Genomic DNA, 23,814 nt, shown 5'->3' with positions numbered 1-23,814 from the left:
AGGGTCGTTCAGTTGGTAAGAGGGTCACTGGCCCCTTCCACGTGGAGGGCGTACGAACCGGCGTGGCGGGATTCCTGGACAGTGGCGCATCGCGGCGTGGACAGCAATGGAAGCGGGAGGAGCAGGTAGTGCAATTCATGTTGGCCATGGTTGACAAGGGTTTGTCCAGAATGACGATAGCGGGCAAGCTGTCGGCTATAGCTTTCATGGGAAAACTGTGGTGGAGTTATGCGCCTTCGGCCTGGGAATTGGGTACGTGGTTACTGGAATGCTGGGCGCAGGAGAAGGGTGGCAGGCATTAGCATCGTAACCCTCTATCAGTCAATCTTCTGGCAGGCATTATTTAGTTTTTGCCACACATATGCCGCAGTGCGGAGGAGGTGGTTTTGTTGTCCACATTAATTCGGGGCCTTTCGGGTGTCAGAGTTGCTGGGTGCGAGGGGGGCACGAGGGGTTTGATGGGGGAAGTGGAACTGAGGGTTGACGAGGGGGCGGTACAGATACAGCACTCTAAGATGGACAAGCGGGGGCTGGGAAAATGGGCGGTCATGAGACCAGTGGGAGACAAGGTGGTGTGCCCCGCAGCCTGGGGGGTGGGGGGGTAGGGGGGGATGGCTGGGGGATTGGAGCGCAGTGACAGGGAGATTTTTCAGCGACAAGGGGGCGGCAGGGTGTCAGTGTCTCAGCTGATTTGGGTTTTGAGGCGAGCCTTCCAATGCTTGGGGGAAGATCCTAGGCACTATGGGACACACTCTTCTGCATCAGGCGGCCACAGACGCAGCTAAGAAGGGGTGGGTGAGGGTGGATATTATGCGCTTGGGGCAGTGGAAATCGGATTGTTTTCAAACATACATCCGGCTGAGGGGCCCTGGGGAGGGGGACGCATGATGTGTATTTCCTTCCTCATATATGTGTTTTTTCAGGTGCAATGGGCGGGCATGCTGTAGCGGCACTGTCCATCTTCATTGTAGGACACTCGTTTGTAAGAAGAGCCGAAAGTCACGAGTATGGAAAAGGAAATGGTTTGAATCTGGGTTGGACCCTCAGCTGTTTAGGTGTCATTGGTAGGGAAAAGGGGTTATGCAATGGCACGAAATGTTTCCAGTTTTGAATGGGGCAATAAGAGGAGTGATTTGCCCTGATGTGTTGGTTATTCACTTGGGAGAAAATTACCTGGTGCAGTGTAAAGGTTTGGCCCTGTTAAAACAAATGAAGAGGCAACTGCTCGAGATTAAACAGCAATGGGCAGGTTGTTACATGTTCTGGTCGGAGCTTATTCCCAGGAGACAGTGGAGAGGAGGGGAGCGGCCAGCTGCGATAGATAGAGCAAGGAGGAAGATCAACCGGGATATGCGTTTGTTTTGTGACAAGGAAGGTATTGGGAGGTTTGAACATCCAGAGCTGGGCTATGCGGCTGTTTACTTTTTTAGGGAAGATGGGGTGCACTTGTCCCGGTACGGAATGGAGTTGTATATCATTCAGTTGAAAGAGGTTCTGGACAGGGTGTCAGGAGATATCCGAGGCAACAGGATCCCTAGTTTGGGGGCCAGAATTATCTGAATGGCGTTTTTTCCTGGGTATTAGTTGGTAGGCCTGTTTACAGTTACAGTTTATTGGTTGGGAAAGGTCACTCCGGGAGCACGCAGGAAGGGGAATTAGCATAGGAAGGTTACATAAATAACTAGGTTAGGAAAGGTTACGGAGTTGCAAGTTTGGAGGTTTTATAAATGGTTGCAAAGGGGAGACTTTAGGGGAGGGGGCGGGGGGTAAGGTAGGAAGAAAATATTTAGTGAGGTTTAGTTTTGTACGGCACAGGCCAAGCAATTTGTTTGTAAGGTGTACCTCACCTGACTTCAATAAAGTGGCCTTTTTCACACTAACAAGCTGGTTGTGGTCTGTGCTGTACCCCTCTGTTTGCCCAATAGGGCTTTGGGGGGTGGGAGGGGCGGCCGACCATCGGGAGGCCTGCCCCTCCTGGGGGATTTTGGGCTGGGGGGTGCAGCCAGAGCCCAATTGGGCTTGTTGGGCTCACCTTGGGCTACGTTTGGGCTGGGGAAATTTTAAACCGGCCATTTTGTGTCACTTGCCACCATTTAGGTGGTAGTGACACGACAGCCGTCTGGATGGGTAGGGGAGCGTTTTTGCCCTCCCTGTTTTGTGGGTTTTTGGGGAAATACCTGGTAGTAGCTGGGCATGTCCGGGGGAGGGTCATTTTCTTTAGAGATGGTCCGGTTTTGTTGGGAAGAGGTGCACTGGGTGGGGGAAATATGTATGTTCTGGTTGTCGCTTGGAGCAGGTGCTTGGTGTCTTAAATGGTTATCTGGGGGCGTTTTTTCCTGGGTATTAGTTGGTAGGTCTTTTTATGGTTACAGTTTATTGGTTGGGAAAGGTCACTCCGGGAGCACGCAGGAAGGGGAAGTAGCATAAGTAGGTTACAATAACTAGGTTAGGAAAGGCTATGGAGTTGCAAGTTTGGGGGTTTTATAAATGGTTGCAAAGGGGAAACTTTAGGGGAGGGGGTGGGGGTAAGCTAAAATGTAAATGTCAAGGTATTTGTAGAGCGCACTGCCACCAAGCGGTTTCCTGGCGCTATTACTCATACCGCTGTGGAACCCTTCCTAGCTTTCCCTGTGAAGTGTCCACTCCTGGGCACCCCCAGGGTGAAGCCAGGCATCCTAGCGCTGTTGGGGCCGGTGTGGAGGTTAAGCAAGCTATTGCCCAGAGTTGCAGCATGGGGCCCGTGATTAGAATAGGCACAGAGGCGAGAATTGTCAGGTCTGAGGAAATTGAGCCCGAGACCCCGCCAAGGCGGGAATCAAACCCTGGTCCCTGGCCAGAACTCTGCATCAGGGTCTGCCACTCTAACCATTGAGCCACACTCCTCCACAAGCTAGAAAGAAAATATTTCGTGAGGTTTAGTTTTGTACGGCACAGGCCAAGGTATTTGATTGTAAGGTGCACCTGACTTCAATAAAGCGCCCTTTTTCATACTAACAAGCTGGTTGCAGTCTGTGCTGTACTCACCTGTTTGCCCAGAATATTTTACAACCTGAGTAATTATTAGGACCGCGATGACTTGAAAGTTATTAATACTGATTAGTTTAAGTCGGTCATGATGTGAGATTTGGATATAAAACATGCACCAGGATCACTCATTTGCTGCCGGTGACGAAGAGTCTTCACTTCATCATTCTCAAAACCCTGTACAATCCCCGAAAGATTCTATCTGGCTGAGCAGTGTGGCAGACAATGACATGAGAGATGTTCATTCCCTCCAGAAAACCTGGAAACTGACAAAACTGTAAAAATGTGTCCAGTGAACCTTGGATCCTGCAATTGGTCTCACTGGTGTATATTTTCTGGGTAGATGGGGACAGGTTTATCTAAATCACTTTAATCAGCAGACTGTCTTCTTCAAATTGTGAATGTCTTTCAAGCTAGGCTCTACACCCGGGTTAAAATGTTAACTCTGCTACATGCCTTTACAAATATTTACCTTCGAGTAAAGACACTTTGAACACATTTCTGTGCCCAACTTCTAGTACCATGCTGCCAGATCTCTAAAGGTTTTTCGAAGTCTCAATATTCTGTAGACAACTGTCGACCTGAAATTATCAGTTTGCCCTTATTCTAAGGCTACTGCATCACAACCACTCATTTCGTATTAATATCGTGATCAGAATGACTTTTGATTAAGACAGTTTTGCCATAATTCTAATTATTTTTTTAGATGGTAACGTCTATCCTATTTATGCACCCAGAACCCTGTTTTGTTTCAATGGTCAGTCTCATTTGGTAGTCCCCCATGAACCCAGGATATCTATAAAGGTTTAGTGATTACCTGTACCTGAAGATTTAAGGGAGCCATAGCAATAACTTCTCTCTACCATCATTATAATGTCTTTCAACAATAGCAACTCCTCAAAAGCCTTCAGAAGAATCTCCTGGGAGAAGAACCATACAAGGAGGCTTCGCCTGAGGTAATGAAAGGTCCTTTGCTTTGACCGAGAAGGGATTTAAATCCCTTTCAGTGCTTTTTTGTTTCAACGCTGGTTTTATATTCTGGAATATTTATCAATGGGTTTTTAGTTACATTTCAACCTGTCTGTACCGTTTTTTTGTCTATCTCACAAGCAAAGTGATAGTTACTGCATTTGTCATCAGAGTACTGACGGACTTGATTATGTTGAGAAAGGACAGACTGTGCTTCCGGGAAAAGCATGTCTTGATGCCACACTTCAGAGTGTCAATTGTCCACAGTTTGTGAAAGATAACTATAGCTGCTAAAACTCACTCATCTTTTTCATTTGTTTGTGAGCTCCTTATTTTTATTTTTGTGACAATCACACAACATATATTTACACTGAAACCAAATGTTTTATCAAAATCCCCTTAAATTCTGATCCAGAACGATAAGCAAAAGAAAATGCTACAGTTAGCTAGTAGAACCGCTCGTCGCCAGTCCAGTGTTCCCTTCCGACTTCCTTTCCCCCTGATACTAACCATAAACAGCTGCAACCTGCAATAGGTGTTGGTGGTTCTCAATGTTGGCACCCCGACAGGGTTCTCTTACATCCCTGCCTTTCCAAATAGTGTGGACGTGCAAGCAAAGGGTCCTCTGCAAAGCCCTCAGTATTGGAGGCGTTTGCCAGATTGGCTGTACAAACACTGTCCTAGCTGAGCGGCGAGCAGCCCACTCAGTCAGACGTCATAATTGTGTCACTCCTTCTGCTTGGAGTCCACACAAACTACTTCCTATAAGGAGGATGGAGGATGTCTGGTGCCCTTCAAAATTGGCTTTGTTCTTTCTAACCGGGCACCTCTGCTGTTATCTAGAACAAGTGTAACATGAAATTAAGCTAAATTAAAGTTAAGCTACGTTTTATCAAGTCATGTCAGTTGGCATAAAACAGAGTACGTAAATCTGTACGTTATATATACTGCAAATGTTATATTTATGGGCTAATAATGACTATTACTATAATTAAATTAAGATAGTCATAGGAATGTTTTCGAATCTGAAAAAAACTGCCTAAGGTAGCCAGAAGGATTTTAGACCTTGAAGCTTTCAGGAAGATTTCTATAGAAGAGATAAAGGAAGGAGAGAGATGATGACAAGTATCAGACTGAAGGGATGAAGGGACAGCTTTATGAAGTTGGAAATAGAGAAAGTAAGGAATGTAAGAAAGAAAGAAAACCCTGAAATAATGAGTGAAGAACCTGATGAAGAACACAAGGCAGATCTGAAGAACAGGGATGAAAGGGTGATAGCCAGAAACAGATGAAAACATTAAAGGAAAGGATGAGAAATAGGTCTTTAAGTAAGTACGGAGCACTTCAAAAAGAAAGCAGTGATGGTGAAGAGGAGTTTTTGGGCACCGGCATTTCTGACTCTCCATCACTGATCAGCTCCAGAATTTCCACATTACTTTGTGTAGACAAAGCCCTGCTGGTCTTGAAAACACCAGACAGCCTACAGGGTCTCCTACAAAAATCAAAGAAGTATGCAGACCTAAAGGGTTAGACAACAATGCCTCCAAAACAAGACTGATGATGCTCGAACCTAACATATTCAAGAATATCCTCATGTTTGATGGTTCGTGACCCAAGAGATACAATACTCTATATAACTGGGCTACAAATATCATCTGATCTAAAATGGAAAAACGAAATCACAAGATCAAGAAATCTTCTGGTTCAGCACAAAGTCGCAACCATATGTTTTACAAGAGATCAATCAGATGAATGCCTTCCCCAGTCACCCAATCATATCATAGAAGTTTAAAAAGCCCAGTGGAAAAATGCTTCACTATCTGGAGAAGAAATCTGAGGACAGGCTAAAATAATATGCTAATATTTTATGACCTCTATTGGGGTAGACAGAAAAGTTCCATGCACTACACAGTAGTCTCAACGTATTTGAGCTAGCCCTGCACCACTGAGCCCAGCTTACAAACAGACCACATATATAGATGTGAAGAGGAAACCCGCCTAACGAGAAAACAAACACACATTAGAGACATGCTAGAAAGTTGAGAAGGAGAATAAATTACAAACAATAGAAAGAAAACGTTATTCGTAATTGGTGATTTGGTTATCTGCAGAAAATCTACATGTGATGGCGTATTGGCCGGTTCTTGGGTACTGCAGGGATTAAATATGTTACTTGTTTGCTTCTGATAATGCTGGATCATTAATAGCAGTTCTAAACAGGATCAGAGTGTCATAACTACAGCAACAATCCCGTTTTGAACATATAACTAGTTCTAACTTCTTGCAACCAGGATAGAAAAGTGTGAGTTGGGATGGTATGCTTCACGGATGACTAAATTCACAAATTATGTTCTTCCCTCGTGAAGACTGTCCCAAACCAGTTGAATTCAACGTTTAACTGAGACCATTAAAATTCTGCAACCTTTCTGCCAACAGTGAGAAAAGTTAGATTGTAAAAGCAATCGGCTTTAGAAAGAACCTCTACCTATTTTCAAGTTGGGTGTACATAGTATGTTTGGAGCAGAGCTAGTGCAAGGCAAAGAAAGAGAGCAAACCTGTCAACTGTGGTCCTTCACGCTCCCTTTGGAATGTCTCCTTGCTTTCCTGTCAATTGATTGGCCCAAAACGGATCCATCAACAGACCTGGAATGTTGCCCTTAGGTACAAATATGAAACCAGTAACTATCTGCTGGACAAAGGGTAGACGGCCAGTGTGCAATAGTTATCAGAGTTACAGAACAGGAGGTGAGATTTGAGTTTTAGGAGTCCCTCTTAGAAAGACAAGGGGCACATTTGAGGGACAGAAAATTTATGGTAGTAGAATTTCAGCACCCCCCTACTACTTGAAAGATAATGGTTCACATGTCACTCAATACTGGAGAATTACCAGGAGCCAGGAAAGGTGGGCAGACCCTACCTGTGCTGGTCGGCCCTTCAGCAACCAAAAGACAGACGCTTCATTCACCTACTCTACCCTCCCAATCTGTGGAGGAGACATCTCTCTAAGAAACACTATTCCATCTACACAGAGATGATGTGTAGGATTAGGCACAGAATACGCCACATGCATGCTTACTTGCATAAAGATGGCTCCGCCTTGAGGCTGATGGAACACTGGGAGAGCGAGAGAGCTTCAGCACATGCACTGATGTGCTTCTGCACACATGGTATCTAGGATTATGTGAATGAATACAAAGGTTCCACAGTAATTTACAGTTTTATAAGTAATTCTTGTGAATGCTTTTTGGAAAGAATTTACAGTCGCACTGCATGCATATTTACTGAATAAAGCAGATAGGGGTACCCAGTGTCAGTGAAGAGAAGACGAATTAAAAAAAACAAGCGTACTACAGTGATTCATATACAATGCTATACACGTAATAGGAGGCACAAAATTAGAGTTGGCCAAACCTGCTACATAATAACAAAGTTATTCTAATCTCTGCTTATTGCGATAAGGATCGTAGACAGGATTCAGTGTGAAAGGGAAGAGATCAGTGTGATAATCAACAGGCTGAATTTGGTAAGAACAGTACTATGTGGGTCAGTTAAGATTCCTAGCTGTTGCTATTAAAAGATCAAGTAGATGATTACAGATTATACTGTGCAAACTGAAGGGTTCACAACTATCACAGAGGTGCACAAATTGAAAACGGAAAAGCAAGACCTATAATTGTCACGACTTAGCAAAGGTATCAGAGTCAAGAAGGCCCTCTCTGCCCCTGCGGTGCTCAACTTTCTGACTTTTGTAGAACGACCACGATTCACTCCTGGAAGCAGGGTCCCTAGCCTTACCAACTTCTATGATTTGAGCCTCAAAAACAACATACAAAAAGACAGAAACCAGTATATATTATATGTAAATAAACATTTTCTTTTTAATTGGAAGGTTGGACCTATTTAAAATGTGGTTTTATTTCTAAAGGGTAGCGATATGTTAAACTTTAGCATGTTGTTTTGCAGTAAATGTACCAACTTCATTTGTAGCTTCCACTTTCAAATTCATTCACATTTACATAGCATTTTAAAATGGTCAATTTTACATTTTGCCTTTTGATGTGTATATACTGTATTAGTCTGCTAAATCAAGACCGAGTCTAACTGGTTAATGGAATGGTACAAGGTCATTCATCATAGAGAGGACTTTTTGTTATAGCAAGTCTTGGAACAGTCTGACCCTTTTTATCAAATACCATTTAACTGTGCGCACCAGTTCGTGTTCCTAAGGCGTCCCTTGAAAGAAGATGGTCGTAAAGCAATAATAATAATAATCCACATTTGTAAAGCGCAAACCATCACCCGTTAGGGTCTCTAGGCGCTGGGGGCCGTTGGGAAGATTAACCCTTTCGATGCTGATGACGAGCTGGGCTCGTCATGGTGCACAGTGGTCGTGTGCTGATGACGAGCCCAGCTCGTCATAAAAGAATGAAAATAGCAATTTCCAGCACAGGAGGGGAATTGCCTTAGCAGCGAAGGTGTTAAGCAAGCTATTGCCCAGAGTCACATGGTGCTGGGCTAATCCGCCGCCGGCCCTGGGGATCGAACCGTGATCCCCAGATTCCACAGTCAGTCACCCTGACCGTGGCGCGCGCCACACCTCTGCCTGAATGTTTTTATTCGGGACCTTGATTCATATATGACCTTGATTCATATATTGAGATCCTGCCTAAAAAAGGGTAAACCACTCCATGATGGAGACAATGAAGCAATGCACAGAGCTATTAGAACATGTTTTAGGTAGTGGTAGGTGTATAAAACATATAACGTACTGCTGTTTGAAGGCGTGGTGCCCTACAATTGTGCAACGAAAGTGGAATCGGGGTAATAAAATGCAATTTTGAGAAGAAAAATGAAATCGTGATTTTAACCAACAATAATGAACAGGTTTTTCTGAATGTTTTACACTGCAGAAGGGCACACAAGAAATTCGATAGGGCAATACTGCAAATAAAATGGTTAAACCACACATTGAACTTGATCATTTGAACTAACATTTTTTTAGTTCATTTCAGAAGAGTAGACTATGAAATATAAGGCCTCTGTAAAATTGCTGATAATAGAATCTATTCACGAGACAAACATCTTAAAATTGGAGTGTCATTAAAGATTAGTGATACGTGATAATACTTTGTATGTAGTTGGATTATTATCTTACCTTGTTCTACATTTTCCACTGTCCCGTACTGAGCTAATAGTCCATCTAAAACCTAAAAAATAAATATATGCATCATTCCGGGTGAACACAAAAACAGTAAATTGAAACAACTTGTCTGCAAGAATTAATTGCCAATTCAAGTCGTACATCACTGTGTGTATTATCTACATAAACCTCATATCATTTGCATGGTTAATGGTGAACTTGCCATATTGCTGTTAGTGTTGGTTTTACAAGAGATTCTGCAGGTTGCCTTCTATTTGCAGGGCGTGTGGTTGATCAGCTTCACCGCAAGGGAGGAGGTTACTGCAGCTGTTTTGGCTTAAGTTAACCCCATCTCCACTCTCTGCCTCATTACCTTTTTTTCACAGTGTATTTTATGCACTACCCCATCCTTATGTTTTAGCCTACTTCAATGCCCCAATGGGCTGTCCTATCTTTGAGCATGATTGACCATTGGAATTTAACTAGGTGCATAAAATGAACAGTTTGCAAATTTAAATCCCCAATCCTGATTGAAGGAAAATAACAACCATACTAATTCTGTCATTGTGTTCTAGGTGTTGTTTATCATGGGTTTCTTTACTCAGGCCTGTCACAGGTAGCTGTTTGGTAGGTTGCTCATGGTAATGGAATGACAGGCAAGTCTATGTAAGAATTGCATATAATCTCTTTTCAGATGGGCGTGTATATGTTATGTGATTAATTTCTCTATAATGAATAAAAATGTTTTTAACAAAATAACTGTCAGAATTTTAAAAGAGGAAAGGGCATTTGCAAATAGGGAAATGCTGCCAGTATGCTACGTTTTTACGAATTTAGAGTCAAAGTGAGATTGTGGGCACTTCTGGGTGGCCCACCTGCAGGAGTTCGATGAATATCAACAAATTGCTAAGTTTGAGGTTATTTACATACCACTTACAAGTAGTATTCTAGGATAATAACAAATGTACTCTTCTGAGAGGCAGGAGTAAGAGTGTTATCATGGCGAGAAAAAGGGTGGCTCTCGCCTCCTTTTTATTGGAGACAGAGGGTTTCTCCATGGGGTAAAATATTTTGCCCGCGGAGCAACCAGAATAAAAAGATGAAATCTTCAAATACACATCCGCATCTGATTTAGACACGCAGTGCCCAATTCACAAACCTATTTCAATGTGTACATTTGCTTGAACAGGTTATGTGGCCCTTTTTTACAAGTGCAAAACCAATTTTACAAATTTTGTAATGATGCTTTTGCACTACTCACAGAGACTGTTGCTCTTGGATGTCTAAATACTTTTTAGGCCTGAACAGATAGAAAGCAGATTCCCACCTCATCTCTTCGTAGCAAAAATTTGACTCCTCTCTTAAGCGTTTTGACAGCAGTAGCTTCTCACTATCACTCTGTTTAGTAACATTTGTGAGCTTTTTCCTTACAATCTTCCCTCACCATTCTACCTCACATCAACCAAGTTGTTAAGTGTGCAAATGACTTTTTCCACACATCAAAACAAAAAAAAATAAAGAATCTCAACTCGCATGACCACCTGAAAACTGCCGTTCAGGCTTAAGTTTTCACAAGGCTATACTTTGAACACTGTCCCCACTCAAGGTTATTTTGCATTCAGATGACATACTAGTCTCTGAAATTAAGAGATCTACCCACAAAACCCCCATTCAAATTGGGATGCATGGCTTACAGTTGTAAACCTCAAAATACCAGCTATACAGTTTGCTCGAGCTGATCATCTCAGAAATGCAATGAAAACGTGTGATTACAGGCACATTGTTAGGTTTGCAGGGCATTGTGGGTAAAAAAACCTTTATGGGATCCACGCGAAACACCACCCTGCATGTCGAGTTTTTAGAAATGTCTGGGTTTAGTAGTTTTCCCTGGGTGGCCGTCGAGCCCTGGCCCAAAAACCGCAGATACCCCATTGCCAAATCTGATCATTTTTGTGACAGGAATGTTGATTTCTACAAATTGTATTTCGGGGCCTGTCCTGTTGCGGGAACTAGGCCTAACCACACAAATTAGATACCATTTCTAATCGGGAGACTTGGGGGAATGCAAAGTGGTAAAAACGTTGTGGCTCCCCACAGATTCCAGACATCATCTTGGCAGAAATGTGAGGAAAATGTGTGTTTTAGCCAAAGTTTGAAGCTTGCAAAGGGTTCTAGGTAGGAAAACTTGGAGGGACCCGACAAGTCACTCCACCCTGGATTCCTCTAGGTGTCTAGTCTTCAGAAATATGCAGGTTTGGTAGGTTTCCTTAGATGCCGGATGAGCTAGGGCCCAAACTCCACAGCTAGCCAGCACATTGCAAAAAAACCAAAAGGGTAAATTTTCAGTGGAAGAAAGTCACGTGCCCATGTTGCGTTTTTGGGCCTTTCCTGTCGTGGGCACTAGCCCTACCCACACAAGTATTTTTATTTGGCAACTTAGGGGACTGCTAGGTGATAGGAAACGTGTGGCTCCTTGGAGATTCCAAAACTTTCCATCACACAAATGTGAGGAAAATGTGCTATTTTAGTCTATGTTTTAGCATTTCAATGGCTTCTGGTGAGAGCCATGTAAGTCACCCCACCCTGTACTCCCCTAGGTGTCTTGTGTTCATAAATGTGTAAGTTTGATAGGTTTCCTAAGGGATCTGATGAACTAAGGCCCAAACTTCACAGCTATCCGCATTAAAAAAAAAGTTAATTTTGAGTGGAAAAATGTGCAGTGTCCATGTTGCATTTTGGTGCCTTTCCTGTTCTGGGTCCTAGCCCTACCCAAACAAGTGAGGTAGTATTTTTATGTGGAGACTTGAGGGAATGCTGGGTGGTAGGAAATGTGTGGCTACTCATAAATTCCAGACATTTTCCTAACAGAATGTGAAGAAAATATGTGTTGAGGTTTGCAAAGGCTTCTCGGTAAGAATGCCTAGTGAGAGCCACACAAGTTACCCCAACATGGATTCCCTTTTGTGTCTACTTTTAAAAAAAATGAGAAGGTTTGCTAGGTGCCACCTGAGCTAGGGCCCAAAATCCACAGCTGCCCACATGGAAAAAAAGGTTTCTATCTTCAGTAGATAAAATGTGCTGTGTCTATGTTATGTTTTGTGCCCTTTCCTGTTGCGAACACTAAACCTACCCACACAAGTGAGGTATCATTTTTTAATCCGAAGACATGTGGGAATACAGAATAGTAGATTTGTTATTATCAATTATATTTTTCAACATGTGTGCCTTCCAATTGTAAGACAGCGTGTAAGAAAGAAATCTTTTTGAAAAATGCCCTCTGAGACACATGCAGATATTGGTACCCACAAATTTGGAAATGTAAAAATAACCACTGCTCCTAAACTCTTTATCTTGTGCTCATTTAAGAAGCACCTAGGTTTCCTTGGTACCCATTTTTAAATCTTTATATTTTACCATATGAATTTCTTTATTCCCGGTACACAATGAAAATTCATTGTAAGGTGCAGTTCAGTTGTTGGCACTGGGTGCCTTGGGTTCTTTAAAAACATAGAAGCCCTATATATCCCAGCAACCTCAAGGATCTAGCAGATGTAATGGTTGATTGCTTTTGTAAATTGGCCATCGTGACAAAAAGTTACAAATGAAAACATTGTCAAAAATGGTAGTTTTGTCCAACTCAATTAAAAAAACAAAAATTCTTTCAACAGTTCATTTTTTGGGGAAAACCTTCAGGGATCTACACAAAAGACCATTTGCTGAATTCAGAATTTGGACTATGTTTTAGAAAACTATAGATTTCTGGGATCATCTATGGTTTTCCCCTGGTTTCCAGCACAAACTGGAAGTAGGCTGAAAACTAATATATTAGGAAAAATGGGCTACTTCTTTAAAAATGCCAAAACTGTGGTAAAACAAATATGTTTTTTGATTCAGCTCTGCATGTTCCTGAAAGCCGGGAAGAGGGTGTCTTTAGCACAGCAAACTTTATGTTGATGCCATTTTTAGGAAAGAAAACCAATGCTTTTTTATGGAATATAGTTTTTCCTATTTTTCCTTAAAAGCTTATCGCTTTATTTTGGCTATTTTATGGGTCCTACCAGGGATATCCACAAATTCAGGGTGCCTTTAGAATTTCTAGGATGTTGGAAAAAAAGGACACAAATTTGGCATGGATACCTTATGTGGAAAATAGGTTAGAGGCTTACCTAAGAACTAAAGCAAATAGCCAGAAAAAGGGCTTGGCATTCTAGGGGGGAAAGGCTTAGCAGCCAAGGGGCTGAGGAAATGTGTTTCTAATTCTAGTGAAGGTAGTAGTTATGTCCAGTAACTCAGCTGCACACCTAATCACAACAGCAAATGATGCACTTTCTTCTGTACGGAATACAAAGGATGCCTGCTCACTACATCACAATCCGTTCGCTAATAACCACGGAAACCCTCACATATTCAAAAGAATCATTAAGTAAATAAGAAAACTGTCCATTGATTATACATAAGGTGAGGAAACGAGGCAGCAAGTGTGTGTCATAACTCGACATATCCCTCCAGATCACTCAAAAAGAAAGCCCTGGTGAATATATAGGCTAACAGACTCTTGATAGTCAGGGGATTTGATCCATCTGGATAAAACCGGATTAATGCCTCACATTTGATGAGATTTATTCTGTCGCCTGCCCTCTCGCTAAGAGCGGGAACAAGCCACTACTGATTGGTTATTAGGGCTGACACACTTTGTCAATCAGCATCTGTTCCATAAACTGGCATATCATCTTTAGGGTGTCAGAGCTGATGAACTTTAGCCCTCAGTACATGGGATAGGGTGAAACTCTTGCACACCAACGCCATCACACGTACATGGGTGAATGAAGTTTGGCCCAAATAATTACAACTAGAGAGGGACGCAGCTAGGATGCCTCTCTATCCCACCTGATTTTGCACTCTTTTTGGACCCTCTGGTGTGGGATCAAACGATGCGCTGCCCGACAGGAGCCTGTCATACGCAGATGCATGCAGCAGAACCTTTGTTTATTATATTTAGGCTGCTTTACATGTTTAAGGAATAGGGAATACACACTGAATTCTATCTAATAAATTGATCCTGTTGTCGGTTAGGTGGGTGAGGAGGCTATTCCTTGAAATACCCAGAGACTGATTCAAATACCTGGGGACGGAAACTCCCAAAGAAGGTAAGGGGTTCTGGGAGTGTAGTTTAAGAGCTGCTTCAGCTCTTTCAATCAATCAATCAGGGGTTTATTTAGTGCACTACTCACCAGTGAGGGTCTCAAGGCGTGTGGGGGGGGGGGGGGGGGGGGATTGGCAGCTCCAGTGGACCGGATCAGTCGAAGAGCCAGGTCTTGAGGTCCTTCCTGAACGTGTGCAGGGTCGGGGAGTCTCTGATGTTCACAGGGAGCTCTTTCCAGGTTTTGGCTGCAATGTAGGAGAAAGCTCTCCTGCCGGTTCTGTTTCTGCGGATGTGTGGGGTCTCTGCCAGGGCGAGGTCGGCAGAGTGGAGGTTCCTCATGGGCATGTGGATGGAGACTCTCTCGTTGAGTTATTTGGGACTGATGTTGTTGAGGTATTTGTAGGTGTGGGTGAGGAGCTTGAAGGTGACCCTCTTCTCGACGGGGAGCCAGTGGAGGCCTTGTAGGTGTTGGGTCATGTGCTTGTGACGCGTTGTACCGAGGAGTCTGGCTGCGGATTTCTGGATGGTTTGGAGTTTGTGTAGGAGAGTTTTGTTGATTCCGGTGCAGAGGGCATTGCTGTAGTCCAATCTGCTGTTTATGAGTGAGTTTGTGACGGTCCTTCTGCAGTCGGGGGAATCCATTTGAAGGTGTTGCGGAGGATGCGAAGGCAGTTGAAACTAGTGGAGGCGACGGAGTTGATCTGGCAGTTCATGGAGAGGGAGGAGTCAAGGATGATGCTGAGGTTTCGTGCGTGGTCTGTAGGGGTGGGTGGGTTCTCTTTAGGGAGGACATCCCAGCACAGGCCAAATAAGTCGCTTATGATGTCCCCAATGCCATTCCTCAATGTGTCCTTGTGTTATACTTGTGTGACTTTATAGCCACTTAATGCTGAATTGATCAACTACGACTTATAAATCCCTTCATGTACCTCCTGTAAACATTATCACATAGCATGTAAATCGCTCCGATACCTTCGAGTCTAGCTAGCGCTACATATAACTCAAAATAATAATGAATATAACATATGGCACTGGAGAAAGCTCAGCTCCCCTTGTCACTACTAGGAAGGGCAACCTTATTTAAAGTTCTCTTTCCAGGTTCTTACTTGTTCTGCAGAACTCTCTATTGATTTTTTCAATACATCGGAGGCCACCAAGGCAAGGATTTCCTTGGAGGCTCTCTGCAGTGGTATATATAATGTGGGGATCACAGTAGCCCAAAAAACAAGGCTAAATGCGAATAAAACTCGACAACAGACTTTGGCACGGCTGTTGGTAGTAAAAGGCGAATGCTCAGTACAAGAAATTGTCAGCAAGTCCAGGCTCTAACAAGAGTTAATTTGTACATAGTGCAACCAAATACATACATAGTGCATGAACGAATTATGCTAAGAAATATCAACATTGCATCTGCTAAAATTAGAACAGAAATATATATATATATATATATATATATATATATATATATATATATATATATATATATATATATATACACACACAAAAGTATCTAAATGTATGTATTTGACATTGATAACAGCAGAGTTATGTTCGGAAAGAACACACACTAGCTAGGAATAGCGTAGCTCTGGCTGTGCTGGGACTAGCTGTAGCTTCTAAAAACATTCCTCAAAGGTGGAGAGACAGCTTGTTGTACCAGGTGTAAAAAGATGGTGTGAAGCATGAACTTGTTGGTGTACATGGCCAGAGAGTGTGGTAAATGGAAGTGTGATGTCCTACACCGTCTGGAAAAATATAGAAAACGGTACCATGGGTTGAATTTAGAGTGACACTTAGAATTTAGGCAACACTGTATACAACATTCAGAATTTGCAAACAAAAAAATTTGCAAAAAAAAAAACTTTGGTTTTGATGCAACTGTAAAGAAAATGACGCAACTGTAACAAGCTACATCCGGGGGTGTATTTGGAGGTCGTATTTATTTAAATGTTTGTTGGTTTTGCTAAACTAAAATAAAGTGATCTAGGGTAACATAGTAAACTTAAAAGGTAACTTGCATAATGTTAGTAGGATGTCTGATTGGCCTACGTCTGCGCTCACAATTCAGAGAGAAAGAGTGTCCGAGGGTGTCTCCAATGATATGTACGGATTCATTCATTATTTCCGCTTCAATAGCTCTGCGTAAAACGAAAGCGCATATGCTTGTTTAAAGCGACTGCAGAAGCAGACAGGGCCTGTGCACGCTCGACTTCTAGTTGCAATCATAAACTATGATTTTGTAGCCTCTGCTGCCATCTTGTGTCGCTTTTTATTTCCGATTTTAAAGCAGTCAGTTTTCTTTCCGTGAGGGGAATTCGCTACGCTTCTTGGTGACAAGTTTGGCTTCACAGAAGTTTCAGTCATGCACAGCAAGCCAATAACTGAACGAGAACTAGTATTTGTGTGTGCATTGTTAAAGTGACCTTGGCGTAGAGATCTCTACCAATACGTCTAATGTTATTTCTTCGAGTAGGACAGGGCAAGAGGCAAGGGTTTGATAGCGGGATAGCGTGTGGTCCAGGCCCTGCTCCAGGAATTTTTATTTGGGTGGGCCAAGAGTGCCTTCGGATGGGCCACTACCGGCCCAATTTTTCGCTTTTGGAGGTGGTCTACAAGCCATAGATTACATCATATCTACTTGCAAACAGTCACCAAGATACAAGGATTGCTTCTGTGTGTATACAGAGCATGTGGAGAGTTATTTATTGGTGCCTCACCATTAACCTCTTTCTCTGTAGATACCTTTACTACCATCCTCCAACAGTGCACTCCATCTCTCTGTAGCCCCGCCACCTCATGACCTCCTCCTCAGACTCCCTTACTGCCACCCTCCACCAGTGCCCCTCATCGCTCCATAGCCTCTCCCCCTCATCACCTCCTCCTCAGACTTCCTCACTATCACCCTCCAACAGTGCACTTCATCTTTCCATAGTCCCCCATGACCTCCTCCTCGGATTCCCTAATTGTCACCCTTCAACAGTGTCCTTTATCTCTCCATTGCCCCCCTCTCATATTCGATTTCATTTGTTGTATAGCGCTCATAGTGTAGGGTGTCACAGTACTTATATCATGCAGAGACAATGAATCATACAAGTATGTAAATCAGTCTATAGGGAATGTCAATTAAGCCAATGAGAATTACAAGGTGTAGGTACCACAAGTCAGCCATACTGGTGGGCAGCATGTTTTAAGAGGGTTTGATCTGGAGAAGCACAAACACAGGACTTAAAGCATACCCCAGTGGTTGCGGGTTGGCTTTACTGATTAAAATGAATATCTGCCAAACAAACTCTTAATAGCAACATTAGAGTAATGAAAGACAGGGTAAATTCTCACTATATTGTAACACCAAAATAAAATAAGTTCTAATTATACCATTCAGGTTTGTATGCAGCTCTTTGATGTCAGTTCATAGGTCATTGTCCTATTTTAGGATTGTAACTTCTGTACTGCAAGTAACCCACTGAGCTATCCACATAAATACAGTTTATCTGCATTTAAAAATTAGGAACAGGCAAAATATTGCTCTCCAGCAGGATCATTATTCACCAGAGTTAACTTGACATTTTAGTAGTTGTGTCTTGCATCCGTCATAACGATACGATACAAAATATACACAGCATACACGAAGTATGTGTCATGCTGGGCCCTCATAGATTTTTAAAAAATTAACTAATATACACACATTTTTGAAGCATACATCTAGCTGGGCCTTTGCAGATAAAAAAAAAATAGCCACATCCCCGCTCTCCCCTTTTTCCTGTGCTCCACATCTTTTTTAAACCTCCTTTTCTTCAACTCTCAACAAAATCGCTCATCGCTCCGACGTGCCCTATAGACCACAGGTTCATAGCCCGGTATTCATTCCCTTTTATTTATTTGCCACGACCTACAAAGCTTATAGTCAAGTGCCATTGAGCTAATTAATTACAAAGCAGACATGTCATATGTCACCACTATGTCAGTTATGGAGGACTAATGCCTTGAGGAATTTGAAAAATGACGCATGCTAAGTTGAATATCAGTTTTGATTCCAGTAACTAGTGAAGGGGGTAAATTCGAGCGGCCATATTGTTGTCATAAGTCAAGGTTCAGCATCAGCCTGGCTGCCATGTTTTACACACAATGAATCAGCCTCTCAATATGGCAGTTAGTAGTCCTCCCCCATGTTAGTATTGGTATAACCTATCTTGGAATTGATAAATGATGCCACAATAATGTAAGATTAAATGGGTCAGCTTTAGTTGGCTGAAGGAGAAAACAGGTCTCGCCTTTGCAAAAGTTAGAGCCATTGGCATTGTAAATGACAACATTTTTATTTAGGTGTTGGTTTTGAAAACAGATAAATAAATAGCATTGTCATTTACAATGCCAATAGCTTAATCTCTCGCAAATGTGAAACCTATTGCATTTTCACCCATACACACAGAGAGCCACACACACACACACACAGAGCCACACACACAGAGCCACACACACAGAGCCACACACACACACAGAGCCACACACACACACACACACACACACACACACACACACAGAGCCACACACACACAAAGTCATGCATATACATAAAGGTTTACGGAAAGTACGATTTCCTCTTCTATTCCTCTCTCTGATGTTTTACCGTAGCAATTCTGACAGTCAATAGCAATAGCGCACATTTTTAAATACTGCAAAAAATGTGAAATCCTGCTTACTTCTCAACTGAATCTCCCCGCTGGCCAGAGAAGTCATCCCTGCTTGCTTAAGGAGGGTTCCCTTTGTGGCTCTGCTGCACGAGACAGCGTTGGAGTAAGTCTAGAGAGAACTCATCGAGATCCCGATGATTGGAGGTGAGGCGTGTCTCTCCTGGCCACACTGGCACAACACACAGAAACATGGCCACGGAGTTCAAAGAGGTGACTGGACAGCACAAAGTCCTCACATTTGATGCATGTGGACCTTAGTTCGGAGTGGAACTCAAAGGGGTGTTCAGGCTAGGCCAAACATCGCACCACCCTCCTTTAGTACTTGCGTTATCGGAGCTGCAGGACCCTTGCTCGTCTTGTATTCAGCAGTGTGACAACATTTATCATTACACTTGACATTCTTTAAGGAAATCATTAATCGTGCACGCGACGAGAAATCACTAAAACTGCACCCACGTACAAGAAATTGGCAGCATAGTTTTCCTTTATGCTTCTCGGAGAATATCACCTCACAAAGCAAAAGCTTTAACAATCCAAGTACAACTGTCACTGGAAACGTGGGACTCTCCTGATAACGGCAAAGGCTTCGATATGCAAATACAGAGAAAACACCGAATGTTGGCCGCACAGACCTTACCTGCTCTTCCTTGCCTATGTTTGCGGGTGCGATATGCTGTTACTGCCTCATCAGTAGGTGACGCATTTGCAACATGTAGTCATAAAACCCCTTATTGGAGCTGGTATGCGTTCTAGAAATTGTATGTTTGTCTAAGTAGTAACTCCAATTGCCCTTCCCAGGCCACGCACATAACAGGCACTGTAGCTTTAAGATCAAAATAGCGCCGGTTGATTTTTATCGGGGATTTCAATTAGGTGGGATCAAGAGACGACCTACTTACATTAAAGAAAGGCGTCGTGGTAGTGTTCATAGCATTCCTATGAACTGAAGTGGCATTTGTTGAAGCACAGGCATGATCCGAGAGCTCATAGCCAAAGAAGCAGAGCTCATGTTGTGTGGATTTTCGTTTACCAACCTGACGCAGCGGACGAGTAGCAATACTTTTTAACTTCAGGGAATATAACAAAGTTGAAAATTAAGACTTGAAAATGAAAAATCCATGACTGTGGCATAATCTCCATCTGGTAACATCCCTTTCATCTCTACACCCATCTACATTTTAACCGCTCGCCTTTAGATCCGAATAACTCCATTCCTATACATCGTGCCCCTCGCCTGTCCCAAATGGTTAAACTGAACTTACCTTTCATGTAGTTTGTTCATCTTCCCCATTCCACCGTTGCTCAAACTCCTTTGTCCGGGGCCTTGAGCTACTATCGCCGTTTCGCTCAAGGCCCGAGCACAAAACGCAACAGATTCAAGGCCAAGCAGGACAAGACCATAAACAGCACGCTCTACCTCTCCTACCCCGAAGCCGGTTGAAGTCTGGTCACACCACACTTTTTGGGTCACTCGCCCATGACGTAGGCGGTAACAAACAAGAACGGAAGCAAAGGTTTGATACTCCATTTTAGAGATGTCTGGTTATTAAGGTGGGATCCGTCTAAGTAGTCATGTCGGAACACATTCAAAAGTTGAAGTACTATGCATACAGCCATGTTGGAATGGCAAATGTTGAAGAAGGTGTTTAAGGTGTGCCGTGATACAGGCGGTTTTATTAGAAAGCTTGGGCGTTGGTAGATTGCTGCTTAGCTGTAACTTCCTACTAGAGTCTAGCAGAACAACCTCCAATTTGACTCATTCATTTGCCCTTGAAGTTGTCTCCTGGGCATCTGACACATAACTCACTGTATGTGTCATCAGACTACTTACGAGATGGCAGAGCTGACCATTGTTTTGATTACAGTAAACAGAGGTTTTAAAAAGATGTTTAAAAAAAACGGTGACATCAGCAGACCCCGAGGTCCTCGTGGGACCTTAATTTCAGATGAAAGAATATTACGAAGCTTCACCCTTTGAAACGGCTGAATGACATAGGCTCAAGCAATCCGAGTTCATCACCTGACTTGGCAGCCTCTGAACTCAGCCTAGAAGCAACAGGCGGACATCCGCCATGTTGAATGTCACAGACAGGTCCAACAGGAGTGCTGAGAGATCACCGGCACGGGCTGCGGCTAGCACGTCACAGAGAAGAGCTGCAAGACCAGTCTTGGTTCAGTTGTCTGGTCACCTCGATAGGTGCCAAAAGTGCAAAAGGGGAGGGGGTGCTGCAGCACCCCCCAACATAACCATGCTGGTGTTCAGAGGTGAATAAAAAGATACCTATAAAATATGTGTTTATCTTGTCACATTTGTGAATTCAAAGAGAGAGGTCAAATGTCCGGCTATGGCTTCTGACAAATTGCTGCATTTTCGGAAACTGGTGTGTACTTTTATTTCTCTGATTGCAAAGTGTAAGGATTTTGTTAAAGTGACCTAGGTGACAATGTTGCTAGGGTACAGGAAGTGAAAGGAAAGGCTGTAAACTGGTTTTTGTAACACACAATAATATCAATGCATGTAAATGAACTATACACATTTCAAAATATAGCTGCAATTTGGAAAGGACAAATAAAGTTGCACATTCTGAAGTCAGATGGAAACAAATATTTTAATAGGATCAAAACAAATATAGAACACTTGATTTGGTGATGCACAAATGATAAGTATTCGCTGTAACCAGATTTCAAAATGTTATTTGTGTGCTGTATAATATTATCAGTAAAACTGCAGGTCCATGCATATTCATGACCATTTCAACAAAAAAGTGCTGTCTGTGAAGAGCAAGTTACTTACCTTCGGTAATGCCTTAACTGGTAGAGACTATATTGAGCCACAAATTCCTTACCTTTGATTTCCCCACAAGATCCAACTGGATTCAGACTATGTTTCGAGAACAGTACGCTTGCAAGCTGGTAGGTGGCGTCGATCAGCTCCAGCGTGACTTTTTCCACGCCGGATGTGCCATTGCGGTACTAATATAGGCGCCACCTCGGTGTGCTGACCTCAGTTTCTTTTCATGACTTTCCATGCAGAAGCGCAGAGCCAAGAAGGACACTAACCACTAGGGCCCTGAAAGGGGTCATCCCTATCCCTAGACATCCATTCACTGGGGGGCAGGGGGGTGGAGGATGGGTGGGTCAGTAAGAAATATGAGGTAGATATAGTCTCTACCAGATAAGGCATTACCAAAGGTAAATAACTTGTTCCTTTGATAGATATTTCTAGCCGCAAATTCTTTACCTTTGAATAGATTCCCATGCCATACATGCCCAGAGGAGGGTCTGTGAACCATTTTCACACAAGGAAGTCCTGCGGGACAAAAGTGCCAATCCCTACAGACCTGACTATCCAGGCAGTAATGTTTGGTGAACGTGTGCAAGGGAGCCCACACTGGTGTTTGGCAGATGTCCAGGACCAGACCTCCACTGGTTAAATCTTTAGCTCAGTTGGAATGAGCTTGCCAACCTTCAAGGAGGTTGCTTCTTGGCTAGTGCATAGCAGATTTTAATGCAGAGTGCAACCCAATGAGAGATGGTTCTCTTCTGCCCCGCCCAACCTTTCTTTGCACCCACATACCCAACTAAGAGTTGGTATCCACCCTGAACTCTCCTGTGCGGTCAAGGTAGAACAACAACACTTAATTCAATTCAATATAAGCTTTATTCGATATGCACAAACAACCATAAAAGCAGCGAGGTGGCGTCTCTCCTCTTCTCTAGAGGGATGTGGCGCTGCATAAAAAGTAGGCAGGGTGATTGATTGACCTACATGAAAGAATGTGACCACTTTTGGTGGAAAAGAGGCCCTAGTGCGAAGCACCAGTTTGTCCGGTTATACTGAGAGGTAAGTCAGCTTTGATGATAAGGCCAGCAGCTCACTCGCTCTACGGGCAGATGTAATTTGCTCAAGGAAGGCCGTCTTCAGAGTGAGAAGCCTGAGGGGACAATTATGTAGCGGCTTAAAAGTAGTGCACATCAACCAAGTTGAGACCAAATTAAGCTCCCAAGAAGGTAAAAAGGACAGACAGGAGCCCTTAAGAGTTTCCAGGCATGGTAAAGATTGAAGAGTAAGACTTCAGAAAGAGGGGAAGAATGGGGAGCACACTTTTTTTCTGCACAGCATGCCACAAAATTTCACCAACGGCAGGCATATACAGTCTTGGTGGAGGGACGCCTAGCTGCCAAGATGACGTTACCGACTTCAGGAGGAAGGTCAAAATCTGTCAACTGTTTCCGCTAAATCTCAACGCAAGAAGCCGCAAAGTGAACAGGTTCATGTGAAGAACCCTCCCCTGCTGCTGCGACAGAAGATCTTCCCGAAGGGGCAGCCAGATCAGAGGATTGATGGCCATGCTCAGTAGCTCAGGATACCGGACTCTCCGCTTAATCTGGAGCCACGAGAATGACTTGGGCCTGGTCGTTCCTGATCTTCTTGAGAACTTTGGGCAGGAGTGGTATGGGCAGAATGGTGTAAAGGAGGCCTGAACTCCACTCAAGATGAAAAGCCTCTCTAAACAAGAGCAGCCTTGGAAACTCCAGTGCTCAAAACTGCTGACATTTAAGCTCCTTGTGGACGTGAACAGATCTAACCAAGGCTCTCCACACTGCTGAAAGAGACCTTGTGCCACTTCCGATTGGAGATGCGATTTGTGATCCACTAGGCATCAACAGCTGAGTTAGTCAGCCCTGGCATTCAGAGTGCCTGCCAGATGTTGAACCACCAGGGATATGACCTGCTGTTCCAGCCATGTACAGAGGCACAAGGCCTCTTGACATTGGGTCCATGATTAAACAGAGAAAGGGAGCTCGCACAGCGTATTTATTCCAGATGGTAATCAAAGTGAAGG

The 23,814-nt window shown here is 43.3% G+C and overlaps 1 protein-coding gene across 1 annotated transcript in view; it reads right to left on the bottom strand.

Moving 5' to 3' along the window:
- IGF2BP2 (insulin like growth factor 2 mRNA binding protein 2) overlaps nucleotides 1-23,814 on the bottom strand; it is a 390,975-nt gene that overhangs the window by 201,502 nt on the left and 165,659 nt on the right. The window contains exon 4 of the mRNA XM_086955447.1: nucleotides 9,149-9,200. Coding sequence (XP_086811573.1) covers nucleotides 9,149-9,200 — 52 coding nt within the window. The remainder of the gene's footprint in view (nucleotides 1-9,148; nucleotides 9,201-23,814) is intronic.

The sequence above is a fragment of the Lissotriton vulgaris genome, chromosome 2_1, assembly GCF_964263255.1.
Source record: "Lissotriton vulgaris chromosome 2_1, aLisVul1.2, whole genome shotgun sequence".
Lineage (NCBI taxonomy): Eukaryota > Metazoa > Chordata > Amphibia > Caudata > Salamandridae > Lissotriton > Lissotriton vulgaris.
Note: the sequence above shows the minus strand (reverse complement) of the source record. Positions and strands in the feature narration are given on the sequence as shown.